The sequence below is a fragment of the Panthera tigris genome, chromosome D1, assembly GCF_018350195.1.
Source record: "Panthera tigris isolate Pti1 chromosome D1, P.tigris_Pti1_mat1.1, whole genome shotgun sequence".
Lineage (NCBI taxonomy): Eukaryota > Metazoa > Chordata > Mammalia > Carnivora > Felidae > Panthera > Panthera tigris.
Window position 1 is genome coordinate 39210066 of NC_056669.1, and position 21371 is coordinate 39231436.

The 21371-nt window shown below is 43.2% G+C and overlaps 1 protein-coding gene across 1 annotated transcript in view; it reads right to left on the reverse strand.

Moving 5' to 3' along the window:
• Nucleotides 1-21109, reverse strand: part of HEPHL1 (hephaestin like 1) — an 82317-nt gene extending 61208 nt beyond the window's left edge. Inside the window, exons 1-2 of the mRNA XM_007079029.3 lie at nt 20940-21109; nt 6125-6369 (exon numbers count right to left, since the gene is read on the reverse strand). Coding sequence (XP_007079091.1) covers nt 6125-6369; nt 20940-21109 — 415 coding nt within the window. The remainder of the gene's footprint in view (nt 1-6124; nt 6370-20939) is intronic.
• Between the last annotated feature and the right edge of the window lie 262 nt (nt 21110-21371).

Sequence of the window (21371 nt, forward strand, 5' to 3'; positions counted from 1 at the left end):
GATTTAGGCAATTTCCTTCTCTTCTATGAATCTTAGCTTCTTATTTGTAAGAGGATGATAATTCTCCTTATGGCATAGAGTTGTTGAGGCTTACATGACATGTGATCTACAAAACATTTATCACAGCCCCTCATATATAGTAAGCATTCAGTAAATATCAGCTATTATTTATTCATAGCACTTGCCCATGTTTTTAATTATACATGGATAATACTGTGTCTGTAATGTTTGATAGATACGTGTCTCTCATGTTAGACTGTAATTCCCATGCAAACCAAGTTTACTTATGCTCATAATTTTATATTCAAGATGTACCTCAGTGCTTGGTATAGTGGGTGCTCAGTATCAAACATCTGTTGAATGAAATAATGAATGAGTGGCATGAGTATACACCATACACCAAAGCCCTGTGAACAAAATGCATGGCTTGGAAGCTTCTGAATTTACTGAAGGTCAGTAGCTGGGGGAGGATGGGAGGGTGGTGGACTTGTCTAGAAACTTCAACTGAGAGCACCCATTTTGCTTTGATTATATGATACAAATCAATATCAGTAGAAATTTTCCCAGAGATTTGTATATTCACAATTTATTTAACGTACTTTCTTTTTGCTTATTATCACTGGGAGGTGTTGATGACTATTATTGAAAGGAGGGGCTAGAGTCCCCAAGCAAATCCTTGGTGTCAGCACTCAAGATGAGGAAGATCATTTGGGATGCAAAATAAACCATGAATATAAAGTAAAAAGTGATTTGGGAGGGGGTAGCTTATTAAGTTGTTCTGAAGGTTATCCCCAGGAAGGGATTTTGATTTGGCAAAGGTTTTGAGCAGTGGTAACATTAACAATATAAGAGTATTTTTAAAACATTCATTTGGTTTTATGCACTTGAGACTGTGTGAGTTTTTAGAAATTATTATATACAAGTTTTCACCCATCAGATTTGAGAATATTGAGGACTGGTGAAGTTGTAGGAGTTAACAGGCCAGCTCATAAACAAATGGTGGAAGTGTAAATGTGCAATTTTTTGGAGGACAACTTGCCAGTTCCCATAGAAAGAAAGAAAGAAAGAAAGAAAGAAAGAAAGAAAGAGAGAAAGACAGAGAGCAAGAGGAAGAAAGAAAGAAAGAAAGAAAGAAAGAAAGAAAGAAAGAGGAAGGAAGGAAGAAAGAAAGAAAAAGGAAGGAAGGAAAGAAGGAAGGAAGGAAGGAAAGAAGGAAGGAAGGAAGGAAGGAAGGAAGGAAGGAAGGAAAGCAGAGAGGAAGGAAAGAAGGAATATGAGTATAACCAGCAATTTACTTTTAGGAATTTACCCCTGAAATATCCTTGAAAATGTTTTTGAAAATACACTGGAATAGGGGTGCCTGGGTGGCTCAATCCGTTAGGCATCTGACTTCGGCTCAGGTCATGATCTCTTGGTTTGTGAGCTCAAGCCCTACATTGGGCTCTGTGCTGACAGTTCAGAGCCTGGAGCCTGCTTTGGATTCTGTGTCTCCCTCTCCGTCTGCCCCTCCCTTGCTCATGCTCTGTCTCTCTCTTAAAAATAAATGAACATTAAAAAACAAATAAAACTCACTGGAATATATTGTACACTGGAACTGGAATATTCATTGGGGAATGTGCAGGTATCAACCCCAAACGGAAAGCAACCTAAGTAATCGTCAATACCAAACTGGTCCATTCACACAATGGAATATTGCACAAGTGCTAAAAGGATGTCTTTCTATGTGTGATGATATGAGAAACTCTCCAAGATGAAGTGAAAAATGAAAAACAGGAAATACATAGCAGCCTGATAGTATAATCTCTTTTGTACAAATAAACACATAACCACACACATACACACATAACCACACACACACACACACAAATATATATATAGAAAATTTTCTAAGATAAATTTATAAGACATTTTAATTTTTTTAATTTAAAAAAAAATTTTACATTTATTTATTTTTGAGAGACAGAGAGAGACAGAGAGAGACTCTGGGGCGGGGTGGGGGGGTGTGGGCAGAGAGAGAATGAGACATGGAATCTGAAGCAGGCTCCAGGCTCTGAGCTGTCAGCACAGAGCCCGATGCCGGCCTCAAACTCACAAACCGTGAGATCATGACCTGAGCCCAAGTCAGACACTTAACCAACTGAGCCACCCAGGTGCCCCATAAGACATTTTTTAAAGCGATCATTTTTCAGGTAAGAGACAAGTAGGAGGAATTTTTACTTTTCATACTTCTCTGTACTCTTAAAATTTTCTAACCATGTTCACATACTATTTTTTGTTTAATTTTTTATTTTGAACTCATTTTAGTGGATATGTAGGAAATCAGAATGTAAGATATTTTCCCCTTCTCTATTCTTCTCTGAATTAAAAAGATAAAAATAAAATTTGTTTGTAAATAGTCCTGATACTTAACTATATTCATATGGAGATCAAGAAAGCACTAGTTAATTCTATTATTAAGTGAGATAACGCATGTAAGAGCTCTAGCATAGGCATTGGCATATTAGTAATTGCTTAATCAATGTTAGTCCCACCTACCTACTTCTTCTGAGTTCATCCTCTACCTCTCCCCAGATGGATATCTTGGAAGCAACAAGTGTGTATTTACTCATTTTTATAGCCCCAGTATCCAGCACTGGGTCTAGTTCACAGTAAACACTAAGTTGAACTGAGCAGGGACTTCAAGACTACCAGGCTTGCAGGGCGCCTGGGTGGCTCAATCAGTTAAAGGTCTGACTCTTGATTTTGGCTCAGGTTATGATTTCACAGTTCATGAGTTGGAGCTCCACATCAAGTTCCATGATGACAACAAAAAGTCTGCTTGGGATCCTCTCTTTACCTCTCTCTCTCTGCTCTTCCGTCTTTCTCTCTCTCTCAAAAAAAATAATAAACTTAAAGAAAAAAAAAAGACTAGCAGGCGTGCAACTATAGCCAAGAGAAAAATTCATTAGAAGAGAGTGAGATAGCCGATCCTCTCCCCCAAAAGTAATCATAAAGTTGAAAGAAATGGAGAAAAATGACCATTTCAGTGCTCTGGAAATCAAATCAAAGTACCCAGCAATGTTTGCACTTGAAAAATTGTTGCACATGTTTATACACATACTCCTGGCTGACTCTAATGCTATGTGCTTGTAAAGAGGAGAAGCAAAGAGCCCAGCAAAAACTAAAATCCAAGGCAGACAAAAACCATCACAACTTTGAATGGGTTTTCTATCCACCCACAATTTCAATGGCAGAGAACTGAAGATTTACTGATGCTTAACCACAACCTCTGTCCAATAACTTTCTGACTTCAAAGCTAAGCAGATGTAGAGGTGACCCTTAGCAACCAGCCTTAAAAATAAATACAAGAAAAAAGAAAGCAGAAATTTTGGTGGCCTCACGCTATAGGGAAGACAGATATCACAAATTTAGTCCAGATAAGTTACTCAATAATAAAGCAAACAAACAGGAAAAACAACCTTGGATGAGGGAGGGATCCCAATCCAGAGTTGCTTCAATATATTCTCAAAAATTTCCAGTTTTCAATAGCAACAACAAAATAAAAGAAACAAGAAAATGTGACCCATTCTCAGGGGGAAAAGGAGCCAATAGAAACTATCTCTAAGTGCCTCTAGATGTTAAATTTAGCAGATAAAGATTTTAAAGCAGCTATTATAAAAATGTTCAAGCAATTAAAAGAAACTATGTTTAAATAATTAAAGAAAAGTAGGACAAAATGATTCAACAAATGGAAAACATCCTCAAGGAGATAGAAAATTGAAAAGTACAATAAATGATATAAAACATTTACTAGAGGGGCTCAACAACAGATTTAAGATGGCAAAAGAATCAATGAACTGGAAGATAGATCAACAGAATTATCCTGTCTGAAAAAGAGGAGGAGGGAAAGATTGAAGAAAATAAACAGAACCTCAGAGGCCTGTGGATCAACACCAAATGTATTAACATATGCATAGTAGTAGTCCACCAAAGGAGAAAAGACAGAAAAGAGGACAGGAAAAAAACAAAACAGAACAAAAATAAAACAAAACAACAAAAAACAAAAAACAAACAAAAACCTGTTCTTAAGAAATAATGGCCTGAAGTTTTTCAAATTTGATGAAAAACATTCATCTACACATCAAAGAAGCATAATGAACCACAAGTAGAATAAATACAAAGAATCCATACACAGACACATTGTCATCAAATTGTTAGGGGAAAAAAAGGCAAAGATGTAACGTTAAAAACAAGAGAAAAATGACTCATCACATACAGGGGAGCATCAACATGATTAACAGTTGACTTCCCATCTGAATATTGGAAGATGAGAAGACAGTGGGAAGATAAACTCAAAGTGTTGGGGTGAGGGGGTGGGAAATGCCAGCTGAGAATACCCTATCCAGCAAACTATCTCTTTAAAAAAAGGAAGGGAAAGTAAAGATGTTCTAGATAAACAAAGACTGAGTTTGTTGCTAGAAGACCTGTCTATCATTTGCTAGAATCTTCAGGACAATGTTTAATAATGGTGGTGAGAGCAGACATTCTCACCTTGTTCACAATCTTATGAAGAAAGCATTCAGTATCCCTTCCATTAACCATGATGTTACCTGTGGGTTTTTCTTAGATAACCTTTAACAGGATGAGGAAGTTCCTATCTGTTTCTAGTTGGAAGTTTTTAACTGATAAGTACTAGATTTTGTTAAATGCCTTTCTGCACCTTTTGAGATGATCATATGGTTTTTGTCCTTTATGCTATTAATATGTTGTATTACACTCATTTATTTTTTAGTAATAAACCAACCTTGCGATCACAGGATAAATTCCATTTGGCCATGGTGTATAATTCTCTTTATATGTTGTTGATGTCAGTTTGCTAAAATTTTGTTAAGAATTTTTGTATCTACATTCATGAGGAATATTGGTCTGTAGTTTTCTTGTGATGTATGTATCTGGCTTTAGCATCAAGATAATGTTTGCCTCATAGGATGAATTTGGAAGTATTCTTCTGTTTCCTGAAAGATTTTGTAAAGGATTCTCACTATTACTATTATTACAGTATTTGATGGAATTTAGAAATGAAACCATCTGAGCCTGGGTTTTTCTTTGAGGAAAGATTTTTAATTGCTAATTCCATTTCTTTACATTTTGTAGGTCTGTTCAAATTTTTAATTTATTCTTAAGTCAGTTGGGGTAAATTTTGTCTTTCTAGGAAGTTGTCAATTTTATCTAAGTTGTCTAATATTTTGCCATTATATTGTTTATAATCCTCCTTTACAATCCTTTTAATTTTTGTAAGGTCACAGTGATGTCCTATCTTTCATTCCTGATTTTGGTAATTTGTGCTCTCTTCATCAGGCTAGATAAAGTTTTCTCAATTTTATTAATCTTTTTCAAGGAACCAACTTCTGGCTTAATGTATTTTATATTATTTTTCTGTTTTTTTTTCTTCCATGAATTTCTGCTCCAATCCTTATTATTCCCTTCTTTCTGCTGGCTTTAGGTTTTGTTTCCTCTTCCTTTTCTAGCTTCTTAAGGTGGAAGCTTGTGTCATTGTTTTGAGACTTTTCTTTTCTCTTGACATAAGTGATTAAATCTCTAAATTTCCTTTTCAATACTTCTTTAGCTGTATACCATAAATTTTGGTAGGGTTTATCTCCATTTTTATTCACTTCAAAATATTTTACAATCCATCTTGTGATTTATTCTTTGACCTATGGATTATTTAGAAGTATACTGTTTATTTCCAAATATTTGTAAGAATTTGCAAAATTTCTTTTACTGATTGTATCAAATTTAATTCCATCAGAGAATATACTTTGCATTCTATCAGTTCTTTAAAACTTATTTAGATTTCTTTTAAGTCTATCGTCTACCCTGAGGAGTGTTCCATATGCTCTTGTGAAGATGCATTCTTTAGTCAGTGGATGAGATGTTCTATAGATGTCCATTAGGTCAAGGTGGTTGATAGTGTTGTCGAAGTCTTCTACATCAGGGGGAACAGATGGAGATGGGGAGAGAGGAGACGGGAAAAGACAAATGAACACGTGTGATCATTGTCTCTTAGATCCCTTTAACTGAAATGGACAGTTCCCTTATTTATGGAATACAGACAAGACACCAATGATACAGGATTGATATTTACCTTCTGAATCTTTGTTGTAGAAAACGCCGTGTGGATGCAAAGAGTATGGTCGGGAAGCAAAGTTCTTTAAATGAATGACAATCACATCACCCACTTCAGCCCTCAAGATAGGGCCCAGGAATCCAAGCCAGGGAGGTTTCGGGATCTCCGTGGAATAGGTCTCATCTGTGTAATGTCTATAGACAGCCTTTTTGTAAAGACTACCTATCCTGTTGGGCCCTCTTTCGAGAAATAAGGTTGCAAGTCTAAAAATAAGAAAGAAAATATTTTATAATTAACATTAAAAGAGAAATCCTCATAGCTTATTTTAACAGTTCATAAAGTACTTGAGTGTATGATTTCTTATATGGTGTTGGACACAACCCTCTAAACTCTGTAGAGATGGTGAGATTATCTTTAAGTTACTTTTGAGGAAACTGAGGCTAGAGACTGACAAGCCAAAAGACACAAATAATATTCACAACCAAACTAAACCAAAATGCTCTAAAATCACGCTGTCCATTTGCCCCTTTGGGTTCAACACGTTCCCCTTCAATTTTCTTTTAACAAACACTAAGTATGTATTGACCATGTTCCCAGCACCTTGCTGTGTGCTATGGAGGGATACAAAAGAGTGTATGACCTAATGGAAAAATTAGGTAATGACATACAGCAGTATGTGATTAAGTACCAATTGAGTTGATGGAGTCACACCAGGTCTGAGAGTCTCAGTATTGACTAATGGATTTGTTTGCTTCATTAAGGTTGGGGAAAGCACTATAGATCAAAAAGCCAAAGACACAAGATATTTTCAGGGTTCCGTCCTCATTTCCTCAAAGAGATTACCCAGTGTTTGCATACCAGTGACTCAGATACGAAGCTCCTAAGCAGCTCCTACCACAAAGCTGTCCAGCAGTCTCAGGTATGAATGGTAGCTTTGCCCACCCTGCAGGCTCTTCAGGATGATGGAGCCAGATATCAGCGTGTCAAGCAGCCAGGCATCCAGCCCACCATGGAGCAGCAGATAGGGGTGTAGGTAGATGGAGGAGAGGGTGTCTGGGTCAAGCAGGGGACAGGGATCCAGTGGCTCAAGTCAAAGCAGGAGCAGTGTTCTTTGGTACATCCAGCCCAGCTTTCTTCCCCGGCCTCATTTCCTCATTTCCTCATTGCCTACCTCCCCTGACCTCACACTTCTGCCAGGCCTCACGTTCAGCCTCCTCAAAATGCACTGTATCCTTTCCAGCATTCCAAGACTTGCACACATTCTTTCCCCGCGTCTGGATGCTATTTCCTACTCTCTACCTGTCAAGCACCCTTCCGAATCAGTTGCAACTCTTCCTCCTTTCCCCTTCTGGACACGCACAGTGCTCTGTTCATGCACGAATCACACACTTGCCAAAAACGTGTCACAGTAAGATACGCACATCTCTGGTTTGTGAGCTAATTGAAGACAAAAATCCTTCAAATACCTTTTTTTATTGTAATGCTTAGTAATTGCCTAAGAAGCGTTGGTGCTTAGTGGCTTTGGAATAAAGAAAAAGAAAAGCCTTGAATTTGCCCCCAGATTGGCAGATTAAAACTGGGATAATTTTGCAAACTACATTTGCAGAAAAGGGTATGTGGCCATACTTGACTTTGAGTATTCTCCAGGCCAGGGATGGCAAATAGGTTTTAACTTGTGCACCAAATCTGATTGATTGGTAGTGACTGCTTAGGGGAAAAAGTCAAGGTTGAGTTCAAGCAGGTGGAAGAATGAACCCCTCGGGATGTGTACCGTGGATGTGGGGTTGGAGGCATACTTGGTTGCTCTCTTTGCTCTACACAGACTGCCAGGTAACGGGATACTTTGGGGTCTTCGGGTGTGGCCTTCTCTACAACCGGATGACAGAATTCTATCACTACTGGCAGAACATACACCGAGTTGTTCTCTTGTAGTAGCAATAGTGAGGGAATGAGCTCCTCATTGTTTGTTTCTCAGGTCCCTTTGCAGCCAAAATACAGAATACATTCTATCCAATAATGGCTGGGTCCAGGGCAGAGTTTGTGGACACCAGAAAATATCCAGTGAATATCTCTGAAATCCAACCTGTGACCTTATGAGATTTGGTTTGCTGACCTGTCCTCCAAAGACTGTTTTCTTTCTCCTAAGGACCTACTGACAAACAGCCATCTTACTTTTTTGTAATGTATAAGCTGATCCTTACAGCACAACAAAATTTAAAACAAAAGCATTTAAACAGAACATAGCATGGTTTTCCAGTCAGATTAAAAGCAATTTCTTGGGGCGTCTGGGTGGCTCAGTCAGTTGAGCATCTGACCCTTGATTTCAGTTCAGATCATGATCTTAGGGTCATGGGATTGAGCCCCATGGGATTGTCTCTCTCTCTCTCTCTCTCTCTCTCTCTCTCTCTCTGCCCATCTCCTCCCCCGCCCCCACCCCACCGACTCAAATAAGTAAATAAATAAATAAATAGCATTTTCTTCACAGCGTCATTACTTCCTTGTTCTAACCAGCTAGGACATCCAGCTTACTCCAGATCACAGACCATGGTCACACCTGTCAGCAATAAAGCCCTCCTTTTTGTTTTTTTAATAAAATTTTTAAAAATCTTTACTTTTGAGAGAGAGAGAGACAGAGACAGAGACAGAGTATGAGCAGGGGAGGAACAGAGAATGAGGGAGGCGTAGAATCTGAAGCAGGCTCCAGGCTCTGAGCTGTCAGCATAGAGTCTGACAAGGGGCTTGAACTCACAAAACATGAGTTCATGACCTGAGCTGAAGTCAGACGATTAACCGACTGAACCACCCAGGCACCCCAATAAAGCCCCTTTTAAAGAGACTGGTCTTGGCCTTGGAAGAAGGGAACTTCCCAGAGTTCTCAGCCAAGCCAAATTAAGGGGTGGAGCAGCTAGGCCTCAGCTCTAAAGGGCATTGCCACATCACTGTAGAGCTGAAGGCATTGCCAGAGGGATAAAATTAACTGGAAATGACATTGGAAGTGGAGAGAATTGCAACTTCTAGAACTTCTCTGGGTGGTGAGTACTGTATATGGTCAGAAAGAATCAGCTGCTTCAGATGGGGTTTGTGAGGTGGAAAGAAGGAGCCCCCGGGGATGTGTGCACATAGTAGCGGGTGGTCACCGAAATCCCTTCCGAGAAGGATTGCTCCAGTGACCTGGAGAGTGGGTTCCTTCTCCTGGTGACCAAGGGGATGGTATGAACTGCCACCACCAGGCCACCTTCCCTTCTCCTCCGCACTCAGCCTTGCCTCCAAATAAGAGTTGAGGAAGTATCTGTTGAAGGAGCCCCAATATTATTTATTTTCCCAGAGCACCAGATTACTAGCCTGGCCAGGCACCCACATGTGTCAACCCTGCCCTGCCCTTAGTGTGGAGTCAGTAGGTGGGAAGTCCCTAGGACAGAGGGGAAATCCATGGATTTAGGCTCCCCTCTGAGGAGCCAGGGACCAGGGGACTAGTCTTCCCAGAGACAGCAAAGGCTCTTTATATCCCCAACCTGCCAGGTTCAGCACCTAAATAATGGGACTAACAAGGTAGGAATCCTGACAAAAGGATTGGAGTATTACCACAGTGATTTTGGTAGCAAAAGCCTGGAAAGACCAAAATGTTCTTCAACTGGTGACTGGTTAAATAAACTATAGCATATTCAGACCACATGGCCAGACAACAGAATGAGGAGGTTCTACAGGGGGCAATATGGCACAGTCTCCAAGATACTACATGAAAAAAGCAAATTGCAGATCAGCACATAAAGTATGATCCCATTTCTGTGTTTTTTTTAAACAATATGCACATTTACACATATGCAAAGAAAACATTTGGAAAGTAGCCACGGAAACCCTAAAAGTGTAACCGCTGGGCCATGGGCTGAGGCCACAGACAGGAGTGGGAAGGAATGAGTTTACTCACCCTCTTCGGTACTTGGGCGTGTTTGACTCTATACCTTTTATTTACTTTCATAATAAAAACAAGCTCACATCGGAGCGCCTGGGTGGCTCAGTCAGTTGAGCAGCTGACTTTGGCTCAGGTCATGATCTCACAGTTCGTGGGTTTGAGCCCCACGTCGGGCTCTGTGCTGACAGCTCAAAGCCTGGAGCCTGTTTCAGATTCTGTGTCTCCCTCTCTCTCTGCCCCTCCCCTGTTCGCGTTCTGTCTCTGCCTCAAGAATAAATAAACATTAGAAAAATTAAAAAAAAAAAAAACTTTAATTAAAAAAACAAGCTCACATCTTATTTAGAAGAGAGGGTCCAGGCTGTTAGGCAACTGAGAAGCCAAACTTCTCTTCTCATGTGGCTTCTCCCTCTGAAAACATAGCTGCCACCACAAGGGGTGTTGTTCTTCAAGTGAGTTCTCCTCCACGTTGGGGGGGGTGGGTACTGGCGCCCTGAGCAGGGAGCACAGCGCCTGCAGCCTGAGTTGGAGGGAAGGCAGTCACTGCCCAACCTCTCTGGCTTGACAAGTCCTCGCTCAGGCATCGAGACTGAGAACTTGGGCACAGACCCCGTGTGTAAACACTCGGTCTTCTGTGTATCTACCGAGCCTGTGTGTGTCTGCCCGTAAGCAGGCGTTCAACCCTCTTCTGTTCCGTGAGGCAGAAGCCTATTTCCCTGTGCAGGGGAATAGGATAAAAAGTCTGGGGAGCCTGACACTGGGGCTTTGGGGATAGGAGCCCTTAGATTTCCCAGCCTCACTTGCAGCTTGGATGGTCATGTGACACAGTTCTAGCCAATGAGATGTATGCATGTGTCATTCTATGATCCTTCTTCTGGACTCCTCTGGCGCAGACCCTCGCAGTTGTTTGCTCTTCCCCTTTTTCCTGCCTGAAATGAAGATACGATGACGAGCTTCGGCAGCCATCTTGACAGAATGGGGAAGAAGGTCACACCCTACAGAAGGGCAAGTGAAAAGTCAAAGGCATCTGGGACCCTGAAGATTGCCAACCTCTGGCTTTCTCTTGAGTAAACCAAAAAATACATTTGAGCGTTTTTCGGGCTTCTGTTAACCAGCAGCTGAATACAAGTCCTAATTGAATAGGCTGTTCAGGAGGAGGAGGAGGAGAAAGAAGCGGGGGAGAACTGAGTCATCCTCAGGCTGGCTAATTGGCCCCAGAGAAGGAGAGTTACCTGGCTTTATAGCTTACACTGGACCACCCAGGAAGGCAACGACAGAGGAAGGATTAGATATGGAATCACTGGCGTCCTCTGTAGGCTCAGCCTGTTGGGGAAGAGGCTATAAAAAGGTCGTTCATAGGGAGGGCCCTGTCTCTCCAGCAGGGTCTGCAGGGAAAGACGGACGTCTGATTCTCCCCGCTTCTCTACTCTTGGCTCCCAGCCTGCGCGGGCACGCATGCGCGCTCTCACACACGCAAATGCGTGCTGAGCAAGAGTTCCTGAGCAGGCGCGAGGTGTCTGGCGGAGCCACCCAAACAAGAGGCAAGCATATCGGAAGGAGGGCGAATGTTTGTTGACTTCCCACAGTACCTATTACATATGCTGCATATTTTAGCACTGACTTGTATGTATTGACTTGCTTTGCACATTCCTGGACGTGTCAGTCTTCCCACATAGGGAGCCGATAGTCACCCTGAGACAGGATCAGGTTTTCTAAAGCAGTAGTTCCCCGATGTCCAGCCATGTATCAGCTGTCTCAGAATTATTTGGGACGTTTGCCAAAAACTCGGGCCCCCAGGCCCCACTTCAGGGCAACCGAATCACACTTTCTGGCGTGGCACCTTTATTTTTCCTAAGTTCACTGAACGATTCTTACGGCGGAACTTTCCAGTGCTTACCCATTCTGATTCTTCTTTCCTCCCAGCAGAAGGGGAGAGCAAAGAGCCTTTGCAGATAGGTGGGGCCACGAGATTTTGGCAAATGGCTGTGAGTGGAAGTGGCATGTGTCATTTCTGGGCCAGGGAATTTAATTGCCATTGCAATACCCCCTCACTTCCTCTGCTGTAGGAAAAGCTTACAGTGAAGATAATGAAGCCTCGAGATCCATGCAGCCCCGCTTATTACTTGTCCCAGGAGGACAGTTGTCCTGGAGCCATATGGCCCTGTATGAAGCCGAGTGGGTGAGAAATGTGCCTCTGTGGGGTTAAGCCCCTGAGATCTGGGGGCTGTTTGTTGCTATGGCACAACCTGTCCGATTCTAACCCATGCAGTTCTGAATGTGCAGACAAGTTGGGAAATCACGTCTCTGTAGTACTCAGTACAAAACAAAAACCATAGCAGCTATTTGAAACTAGAACATAATAACTGTTTGAAACCATAGGAATCAGCCAAAGAGGAGAAAATAGGGAGACATGAAAGTCAGTGAAATCAGTCTTTTTAATGCCTCTGCAGCAAGTGGCTGCTAAGAACGCATTATACATTCGTAATAGTGGGACAGAAGCTCCATCACGCATGAGTCTGGGAAGGTACAACCCTTGCCCAAGAAACAAAAGAAGGTGACCTCAAGGAAGCCGTCCACAGAAAGCAGCCTCTGACACAGCTAGAGAGCACTAGTTGGAACGTCTGTGCTCGTGGACTTTGTATGATTTACAGTGTAGCCGCAAGATGGCCCTACAGTGAGGGACTGAGCAATCACTACCGCTCAGGCTCATCCCTAACCAACATTCTGACGTTTTGACTCAAACTGAGGAGGTATGTATTTTATGCTGTGAAAAAATCCAGTTGGGCTGGAAAATTTCTCATGAGCAACTGCTTGAAAGACAAAATGAGCATGTAGAACATTGACATTGCCAAGGCCACAGGTAATACCGTGAAGGGAGACGCCTTCCAGGAGCAGGTGAGATTAACCACTGTGAGAAGGAACCTGACTTCGAGAACCATCTAACCGGTGCAGAGATGGGCTTCCAGGTTAGATTCTGAGGAGTTGGTAGCTCACAGCATATGTGCACCTCACCAGCACCTCTGTCCCTGACAACCTGGATCTTTCAGTCAGATTTTTCCCCCATCCATTCAACTACTGAGCAATTGTTAAACCTCCGTTTTATTTTATTTTTTTTAAATTTTTTTAACGTTTTTTGTTTATTTTTGAGACAGAGAGAGACAGAGCATGAACGGGGGAGGGGCAGAGAGAGAAGGAGACACAGAATCGGAAGCAAGCTCCAGGCTCTGAGCCATCAGCCCAGAGTCCGACGCGGGGCTCGAACTCGCGGACCGCGAGATCGTGACCCGGGCTGAAGTCGGACGCTCAACCGACTGAGCCACCCAGGCGCCCCATAAACCTCCGTTTTAAATGGGACACTACACTAGAAACTGGGGCAAAGATGTGTGAATGTCAGTCTCTGCATTCAAGAGGTTTACCATCTGGCTGGGAAGCCAAAACGTAGATAGGAGAGTAAATAGCAACCCCCAGTTTTCTATATTGACAGCTGCACCATATAGACCCTGCAGGTGTGAGTGTGTGGAGGGGAGATGGGGTGAAGGGGGGGGTGTGGTCAGAGCAGCAGCAGGGGGTGTGGTTAGAGCAAACGTGCGGGAGACCGTGATGATCCCAAGAAGGACGAGCAACGTTGTTGCCTGAGCTTGAGAAGGGACATTGAGAAAACAGGATCAGATTGGGGCAAGTGCTACTTGGCAAAGGAAGGGTGATGATGGTGACCATGCGCATTTACACTTGGATGCAGCCACGCCCTCCCTAATTAATGTATTTTAAGCCATCCAATCAATGCGTTCCTCTACACAGTCTCTCACCCTGGTTCCCCTGGCACCACTCAAGTCCTGAGTTCTTCCTTCTCCCACTTCATGTCCCCAGAAGCCCCTCAAAACACACACAGGTGGGCTAAAAACAGATTTCTGCAGTAAAGGGAAAAGAGAGGAGACTTGAATCCCAGCGTCCCTACTCGATGCTGTGAGATCTTGGGGAAGCAACTTCTCTGAACCCCGGTTTCCTTGGCTGAAAACTGGTGACCATGACAGAGCCATCATGAGGAGAAAAGGAGGCGATATGGAGCCCCCTGCAGAGGATCTGGGAGAGGGGGGTGCTCAGTCGGTGGGAGTTATGGCAAAGCTCTAATTAGAAAGAGGGAAACGTGACCGTTTTCAGTCTCTTTCCCACAAAACTCCTGCTCTCCAGAGACCCCTCAAGATAGGAGAGCTACCATGATGGCTAGCATTTCTTGCACGCAAACCCACAGTGCCAGGCACCGCTTCTGAGCACATTCACGGATCCTATGTCATCTGAGCCTCCTGATCCCCTCCTCCCCAGAGTGGGCTGATAATGGCTTCCAGAGACAAGTCCCAGTCCTGATTCCCTTATTCAGAAAAAGAGTCTTTGCAGATATGATCAAGTTAAGGATTTTGAGATGAGGAGAAAGATGAGACACACATAGAGAAAGTGATAGGAAAAGGAAGGCAGAAGCCGGAGCCATGGCACCTTGGCACAACCAAGGATCACCAGCAGCTCCTACCAGAAGCTGGAAAAGTCAGTAAATGGATTCTCTTTTCAGCCTCCAGAGGGAGTGTGTCCCTGCCAACATCTTTATTTCAGACTTCTGCCTCCAGAAGTAGGATAGAACACGTTTCTGTTGTTTTAAGCCGCCTAGTTTGTGATAATTTGTTACAGCAGCCACAGGGAACTCGTATACCCCCAAAGCAAGTGCTATCATTATCCCCATTTTACTGATGAGCATGTTGAGGCAAGGAGAGATTCAGATACTTACTCTGTTGGTGAAACAAGAACTGTAAGCTTGCCAGGTGATGCCGGAGCACACTTCCCCAGCCAGCCAGGCTGCCTTGGCATCTCTGTTAGACCACTGCTGGACTACACTTGGCTAGGGAAACCCACCCTGGGACTCCTGATCCCCCTGACCTGAGACAGGACATCGGTCACCCCACTGCATGGCATAAAAACCTTTTATGATAATGCCTGGAACCTAGTGAGGGCGCAGTGACGGTTAGCAACTATATTGTCTGTGAGTTCTCTTAAATCCCACTAACCAGGCCTTGGAACCCCCCTATCTGAAGGTGGGAAAAGGCAGAGGGGGACCAAGAGGGTGTTTGTGATGGATGGGAAGGAAACAGGGAGAAATGGGGTAAGGGAAGGTTGGCAGGGACTGCCTGCTGCCTTGCAATGTTTATGCTCCCCTCCTTCTGAGTAACAGAATCAAAGTCTGCTTTCACTCAGAAAGAAAAACACAAAACTAAAAGCCTGTATTTATGACCCCCCTTTGTGGCTTTGGGTATCCAGTGAGATGTACATAGAACTGACTGTCTGGGGTTTCCATGAGAGCCCTTTAAAGGGCTAATAGGATAATGCAGCAGGAATTGTGCCCTTTTTACCTTTTCCCTTCCTCTCTTCCTTCCTGGAACATAGACATGAGGGCTGGAGTTCCAGCAGCCATACTGTGACCATGAACTACCTTAAGGAATCAAGTCACACGCTAAGGATCATGGGTTATCCAGATGGCTAACAGACGCATGAAAAAATGTTCGACATCACTCATCATCAGAGAAATACAAATCAAAACCGCAATGAGATACCACCTCACACCTGTCAGGATGACCAACATTAATAACTCAGGCAACAACAGATGCTGGCGAGGATGTGGAGAAAGAGGATCTCTTTTGCACTGCTGGTGGGAATGCAAACTGGTGCAGCCACTCTGGAAAACAGTATGGAGGTTCCTCAGAAAGTTAAAAATGGAACTACCCAACGATCCAGCAATTGCACTGCTAGGTATATATCCATGGGATACAGGTGTGCTGTTTCGAAGGGGCACATGCATTCAAATGTTTACAGCAGCACTATCAACAATAGCCAAAGTATGGAAGGAGCGCAAATGTCCATCGACAGATGAATGGATAAAGAAGATGTGGTATCTATATACAATGGAGTATTACTCGGCAATCAAAAAGAATGAAATCTTGCCATTTACAACAACGTGGATGGAACTAAAGTGTATTATGCTAAGCGAAATCAGTCAGTCAGAGAGAGACAAATATCATATGGCTTCACTCACATGGAATTTAAGATACAAAACAGATGAACACAAGGGAAGCAAAAATAATATAAAAACAGGCAGGGGGCAAAACATAAGAGACTCTTCAATATACAGAACCAACTCAGGGTTGCTGGAGGGGTTGTGGGTGGAGGGATGGGCTAAATGGGTAAGGGGCATTAAGGAGGACACTTGTTGGGATGAGCCCTGGGTGTTATATGTAGAGGATGAATCACTGAAATCTGCTCCTGAAATCATTATTGCACTATATGCTAACTAACTTGGATGGGGTTTGAGCAGTGGTCAACCTCATTCATGGCCAAGGATGGGTTCTGCCTGTGAGTTAGCACCCATGAAAACCCCCACGTTACTGGGAAGAAAAATCCTGCATGTGTGTTGGTTGCCTAATGAGGTCTTTGGTGAGAATTGCAGCTTTAAATAAGGTGACCCCACTCTGGTTCCATTAAAGACAAGGCTTTACCACCGAAGCACAGGTACACCTTAATTAAGCGCTTTATGAGCCCGAACAGGACGGGCACGAATGGATCAAATGCTGACACCATCCCCAGGCAAATCAAAGGAGCCCGGTGTCCCCATTAGGCCCAAAGGGGAACAGGGGAAATATATTCATCTGGATAAAATATTTCTAAATAGAATATAACTCCTAAATTTTGTGCTTTCTAGAAAATATTAGTGCTTACAGTCTCTGTTGTATTTCTGAACTCTATGATTAAGCAGAAGTACCAAGAAGGGAAGTGAAATTGTACCATCTGACTTCTATGGAGTCTTGGAAAAAATGATGTCAGTGTATTTACTATTTTATCCTTATGAATCAGGATTTATTAGGCTCTTGGCGCTGCCTAATTTTGGTTTCCAAGCTTTTTTCACATCACTGAAACTTTGGCACTCACCATTCTATCCCCCTAATTTTCCCCATCCTCGTAATCAAAGATCAAGCAACCCAATAACTAAATTGACAAAGGGGTTAGTTTTTACTTTAATGATTCCACAGGAATAGCCTTGTGTTCAGTCCTCCATAAATCACTGTCACCAGCAAAGCTCTGTGTGGGTGAGGGGCATTATTACATATACTCTAGGCCTTCCTCTGAGCCATCGTGGCACTTTTCTTTCAGCTGCAGAGGTGACCAGCGTACCTCAAACACCCACACAGCAATGCAGGGAGAAGAAAACGCTGTGTCCCAGGCTTAAGAAAGACACCAAGCTCCGTGAACGGTGAGGAAGGAAACAGATCAGAATAAGCCAGGGTTGCAGGGAAATATTTTTGCATAAAAAAGTGAAGATAGTTCTTAAAGAACAGGGGGAAAATAGATAGAGAAATAAAAATATACAATATTTCAAAATTTGTCACACATCCGCACTCTCAGACCTTCTCCAACTCTGATTCCTAGACTGAATGTATGCAAATCTTCTCTCTTTCATCATTGGGAAAATCTTTCTAGAACCAGTGAGCCAAGTAAGATGTTTCTCATTCGGTTTCAAAAATTATTTTTGATTCCTTACAATTACGCTTCTCAAGTGATTTTAGGGATTATAGTTCAACTACCTGGTTATACAAATTAGGGAAATTGATGTTCAGAGAGATGATGTGAGATGTTCAAGGTTTCACAGCAAGTTGGGGGCAGAGCAAGGACTGGAAGTGAGGTCTCCTGATTCCTATGTCAGAATCCTTCCACTCAAAGTGGGACCTAGACCCCTGGCTCTCCTGGACCCCTAAATATCAGGCATTTGTCTGGATCTGAATATCTTCAACAGCAGACTGTCCTCAGAAGTGCAGGAGGCTGAGTGAGAGGCATGGTCACAGTATCCAAGATGACTCCTTGCTTCTGGGGAAATGGCACAAAATAGAATACGTGTACTGAACTCCCTATGTCCCACAATTGTGGCATCTTCACACGTGACACCTGTGGCAGCTGTGACACATGTGAATCATGACATGTGTCCTGTGTTCTTCAAGCAAGAGTCAGCAGCCCACTCCAAGTGTTCCCTGTCAGGGGCTTGCCCTGGGCCACCTGTCACACCGGTGGCCTCTGGACATGATTGCTAATAAAAGCCGGTATACACTGTGTAACCCAGGCTCCCCCTTAAGCATCAGGAAGCCGCCCTGCACAAACACCACCCCTTTACCCATGAGAAGGATATATCTGGGGACTTCGGCATGACGTCTAGAAAGCCAGCTGTGCCTGAAGGGCAAGAGTCCTCTCCTGGGGGGCCACAGCATTTGTTAAACCACCCCACTCTAAACTGATACCGAACCATGACTTAGCCATGCCTTATTTTTTTTCTTTTTCACCATAATTATTTTCAAACGCTTTATGGTATGTTCTTCAAAGCACCATCTTCTGGCTGAAATGATCAACAGAGTCCCTAACGTCTTCCCGCACTCCGCTTTAGTGGAAATAGCATTGCAGTATTTGGGTATTTAAAGTACTTTGGGTTTTTGAATGAACCCAGGTAACCAGTTTGGCCACCGAGACCAGTGATCATTTCAATATCTCTCTGGGAAGAGTAACCCATGGGACTAAACCTACCTTTGGTAAGAACTGGGACTTTCTAGAAAGTTCCTTCTGCTGGAATCCCCGGCTGCCATCAAAGCTGAGTTTAATTCAGCGGGAGAGGATTACCTTTACCAAGAAGCAGGTTGTATGGTAAAAAAAAAAAAACGAGCTCTGGAGCAATGTTGAGTTTGGTGCTGCCTTCACTCTGTAAACTCCAACAATACTTAACCTCGGAACCTCAGTTCTCAGTTTGTAAAATGGGAATAATAACATTTGCAAGCAATAATGAATTGAAAGTCTCTGGTGAGGGGCACCTGGGTGGCTCAGTTGGTTAAGCGTCCAACTTCGTCTCAGGTCATGATCTCACAGTTTCTGAGTTCGAGCTCTGCATTGGGCTCTATGCTGCCAACCCAGAGCCTGCTTCAGATTCTGTGTCTCCCTCTCTCTCTGCCCCTCCCCCACTAGTACTCTGTTTCTCTCTCTCTCTCAAAAATAAATTAAAAGAGAAGAAAGAAAGAAAGAAAGAAAGAAAGAAAGAAAGAAAGAAAGTCAGTCTCTGGTGAAATTCCACTGTCAGAATAAATGCTCACAAACAGTTCTGCTGACATTTTAGGAGAAAGGTAGACTTCTAAGCTTTTTACTCAACCATGTAGAAAGGCAATCCAATATCACATCATGCTTAAAGACTATATTCACTACTCTCACTGTACACGTCTTGAACAGTCTCATGTTCAATAGCCGCTCACAATGACGATTTCCTATTGAGTTCTTTTTGAGGACAGCAGAGCTCTATTTTGGGAAAGGTTACTGGCAGTTAGGGTAACCTCTCACTCCCATATCCATTTGTCACAGTAAACACTACCACAACCAATGGTCAGCAGATATGAGATTGAAGGAAGTCAAGAGCTCTCTGTGGAAACAGCCCCCTGGACATGAAGTTTCCTGTTTCAAGGCTTTAGGAAGATCCTTTCTCGGCAGCCTGGCTGGCATGAGTTTTACCCTTCTCCAACCAAACATGACTAGGCCCCCTTTGTATTGTTAGAAAACCCGGAAGATGTGTGTCTAAGCCAACTGGCTCTTTGGTCTTTCCTCAAGGCAGGGAGCCTTGTTGGGAGCCTTGTTGGGAGGTCTTTCCTCAAGCCTTAAAGACTTGTTGGGAGACCCCATGGTATTCCTGAATGTTAGCAACTAACTTCATCCTTAGAAAGTAGAACTTGCATGTTGAGCGTACTGAGCTCTGCCTATCAGAAAGAAGCCAGTATGTCTGTATATCCAACAGTGGTTGCCAGAACATCTCATAAGATGTTCCAAGAACCACGAAGTTGAAAGTATGAATTACAGCTCCTAAAGCCAGGAGCTAATTTCAGAGGGAGCTCCGGGGAACAAATAAGAGATATAAGACACTGGACCTTGAGAGAGAAAGGAAGGGCGAGGGCTATTTTCTGCAAAAAAATTAAAAACCAGAGAAATACAACACTCTGTTACCATCTTACGCAGCTATGCCACAGGCCTGGGGACTAGAATATTTCTCTGAGGTGGCTGTAACAAACCTTTCACCAGTGAAAAAGCCATTTCTAAAAGCCTCAGGGAAACTCTTAAAATACCAGCCAAATCTATTGTAACTGCCCCTCTTTAAAAAAAATTTTTTTTAAGTTTATTTATTTTTGAGACAGAGAGAGACAGAGCATGAACGGGGGAGGGTCAGAGAGAGAGGGAGACACAGAATCGGAAGCAGGCTCCAGGCTCTGAGCCATCAGCCCAGAGCCCGACGCGGGGCTCGAACTCACGGACCGCAAGATCGTGACCTGAGCCGAAGTGGGACGCTCAACCGACTGAGCCACCCAGGCGCCCCAGCCCCTCTTTTAAATGTTGCAAAAGAAAAACAAAACATAACTACCTCTGGCATATTTTACTTATCTCCAGTCTTCATTCCAAAAATAAAAACTTAGAAAACACTGTTTTAACGGTAAAGAATTCGTAAAAGTTCTCAAATGCTCATCCCAAGGGTTGCTGTTAATTTTTTTTTTTAACATACTGAGCCCAGAACCCCCTGGAAGTCCCTAGTAGTGCTCAGCGAAAATGGTCCTTTTATAGAGTGAGCCATTATTGAAAACGCCTGGTTGTGTAGCGAGTGCTGCACAGAGAAGGCTGTGAATAGACAGCTCAACAAATAGGTAGGGCTAAGAATGTCTACATTACATGCCCACCCTTGTGAGGGCCCTCCAGACCAACACAAAACCCCTTCACTTAGTTTAGATCAACCCCTCCCCATTATAACCACCCAAGGACTATAACCTCCATGCAGAGGCAAGAAAAAAGCCAAACCTAGGAGTCTACGGGAACCCCAACTTTACTCACTTGTCTTCTGAAAAACTTTCCCCAGTAATAACGTTCTTTCCTTGGGGCACATAGTTCCAGTATTCTTCCACAATCCCAATGTGGTATGTTCTGGTAACTGCACCAACCAGCCCAGACAGACCCAGGAATGTGAAGAGAAAGACGCAGTCAGCCTGCTGCTTCCGAGGCATTTGTGGATGTAACTCAGGCAAGCAGCCTGCACAGGAGGCAGCCCTGCCTGTCCCTCCCCCTCACTTGAAGCTAATTATAAATAAGGAATGAACGAGGCCCAGCTCCTCCCCCTCAGGTGGCTTGGGGTTGGGACAGAGACTGACAACTTGTGTAAGTCGCGCGAACAATGAGGGGAGTTCGATGATGACAAAACGTTTGCCTGCCATCCAAGAAATGTGTAGCTGGCTTATTTATTTAGCACCCAAGCCAAACAGGCCTGTT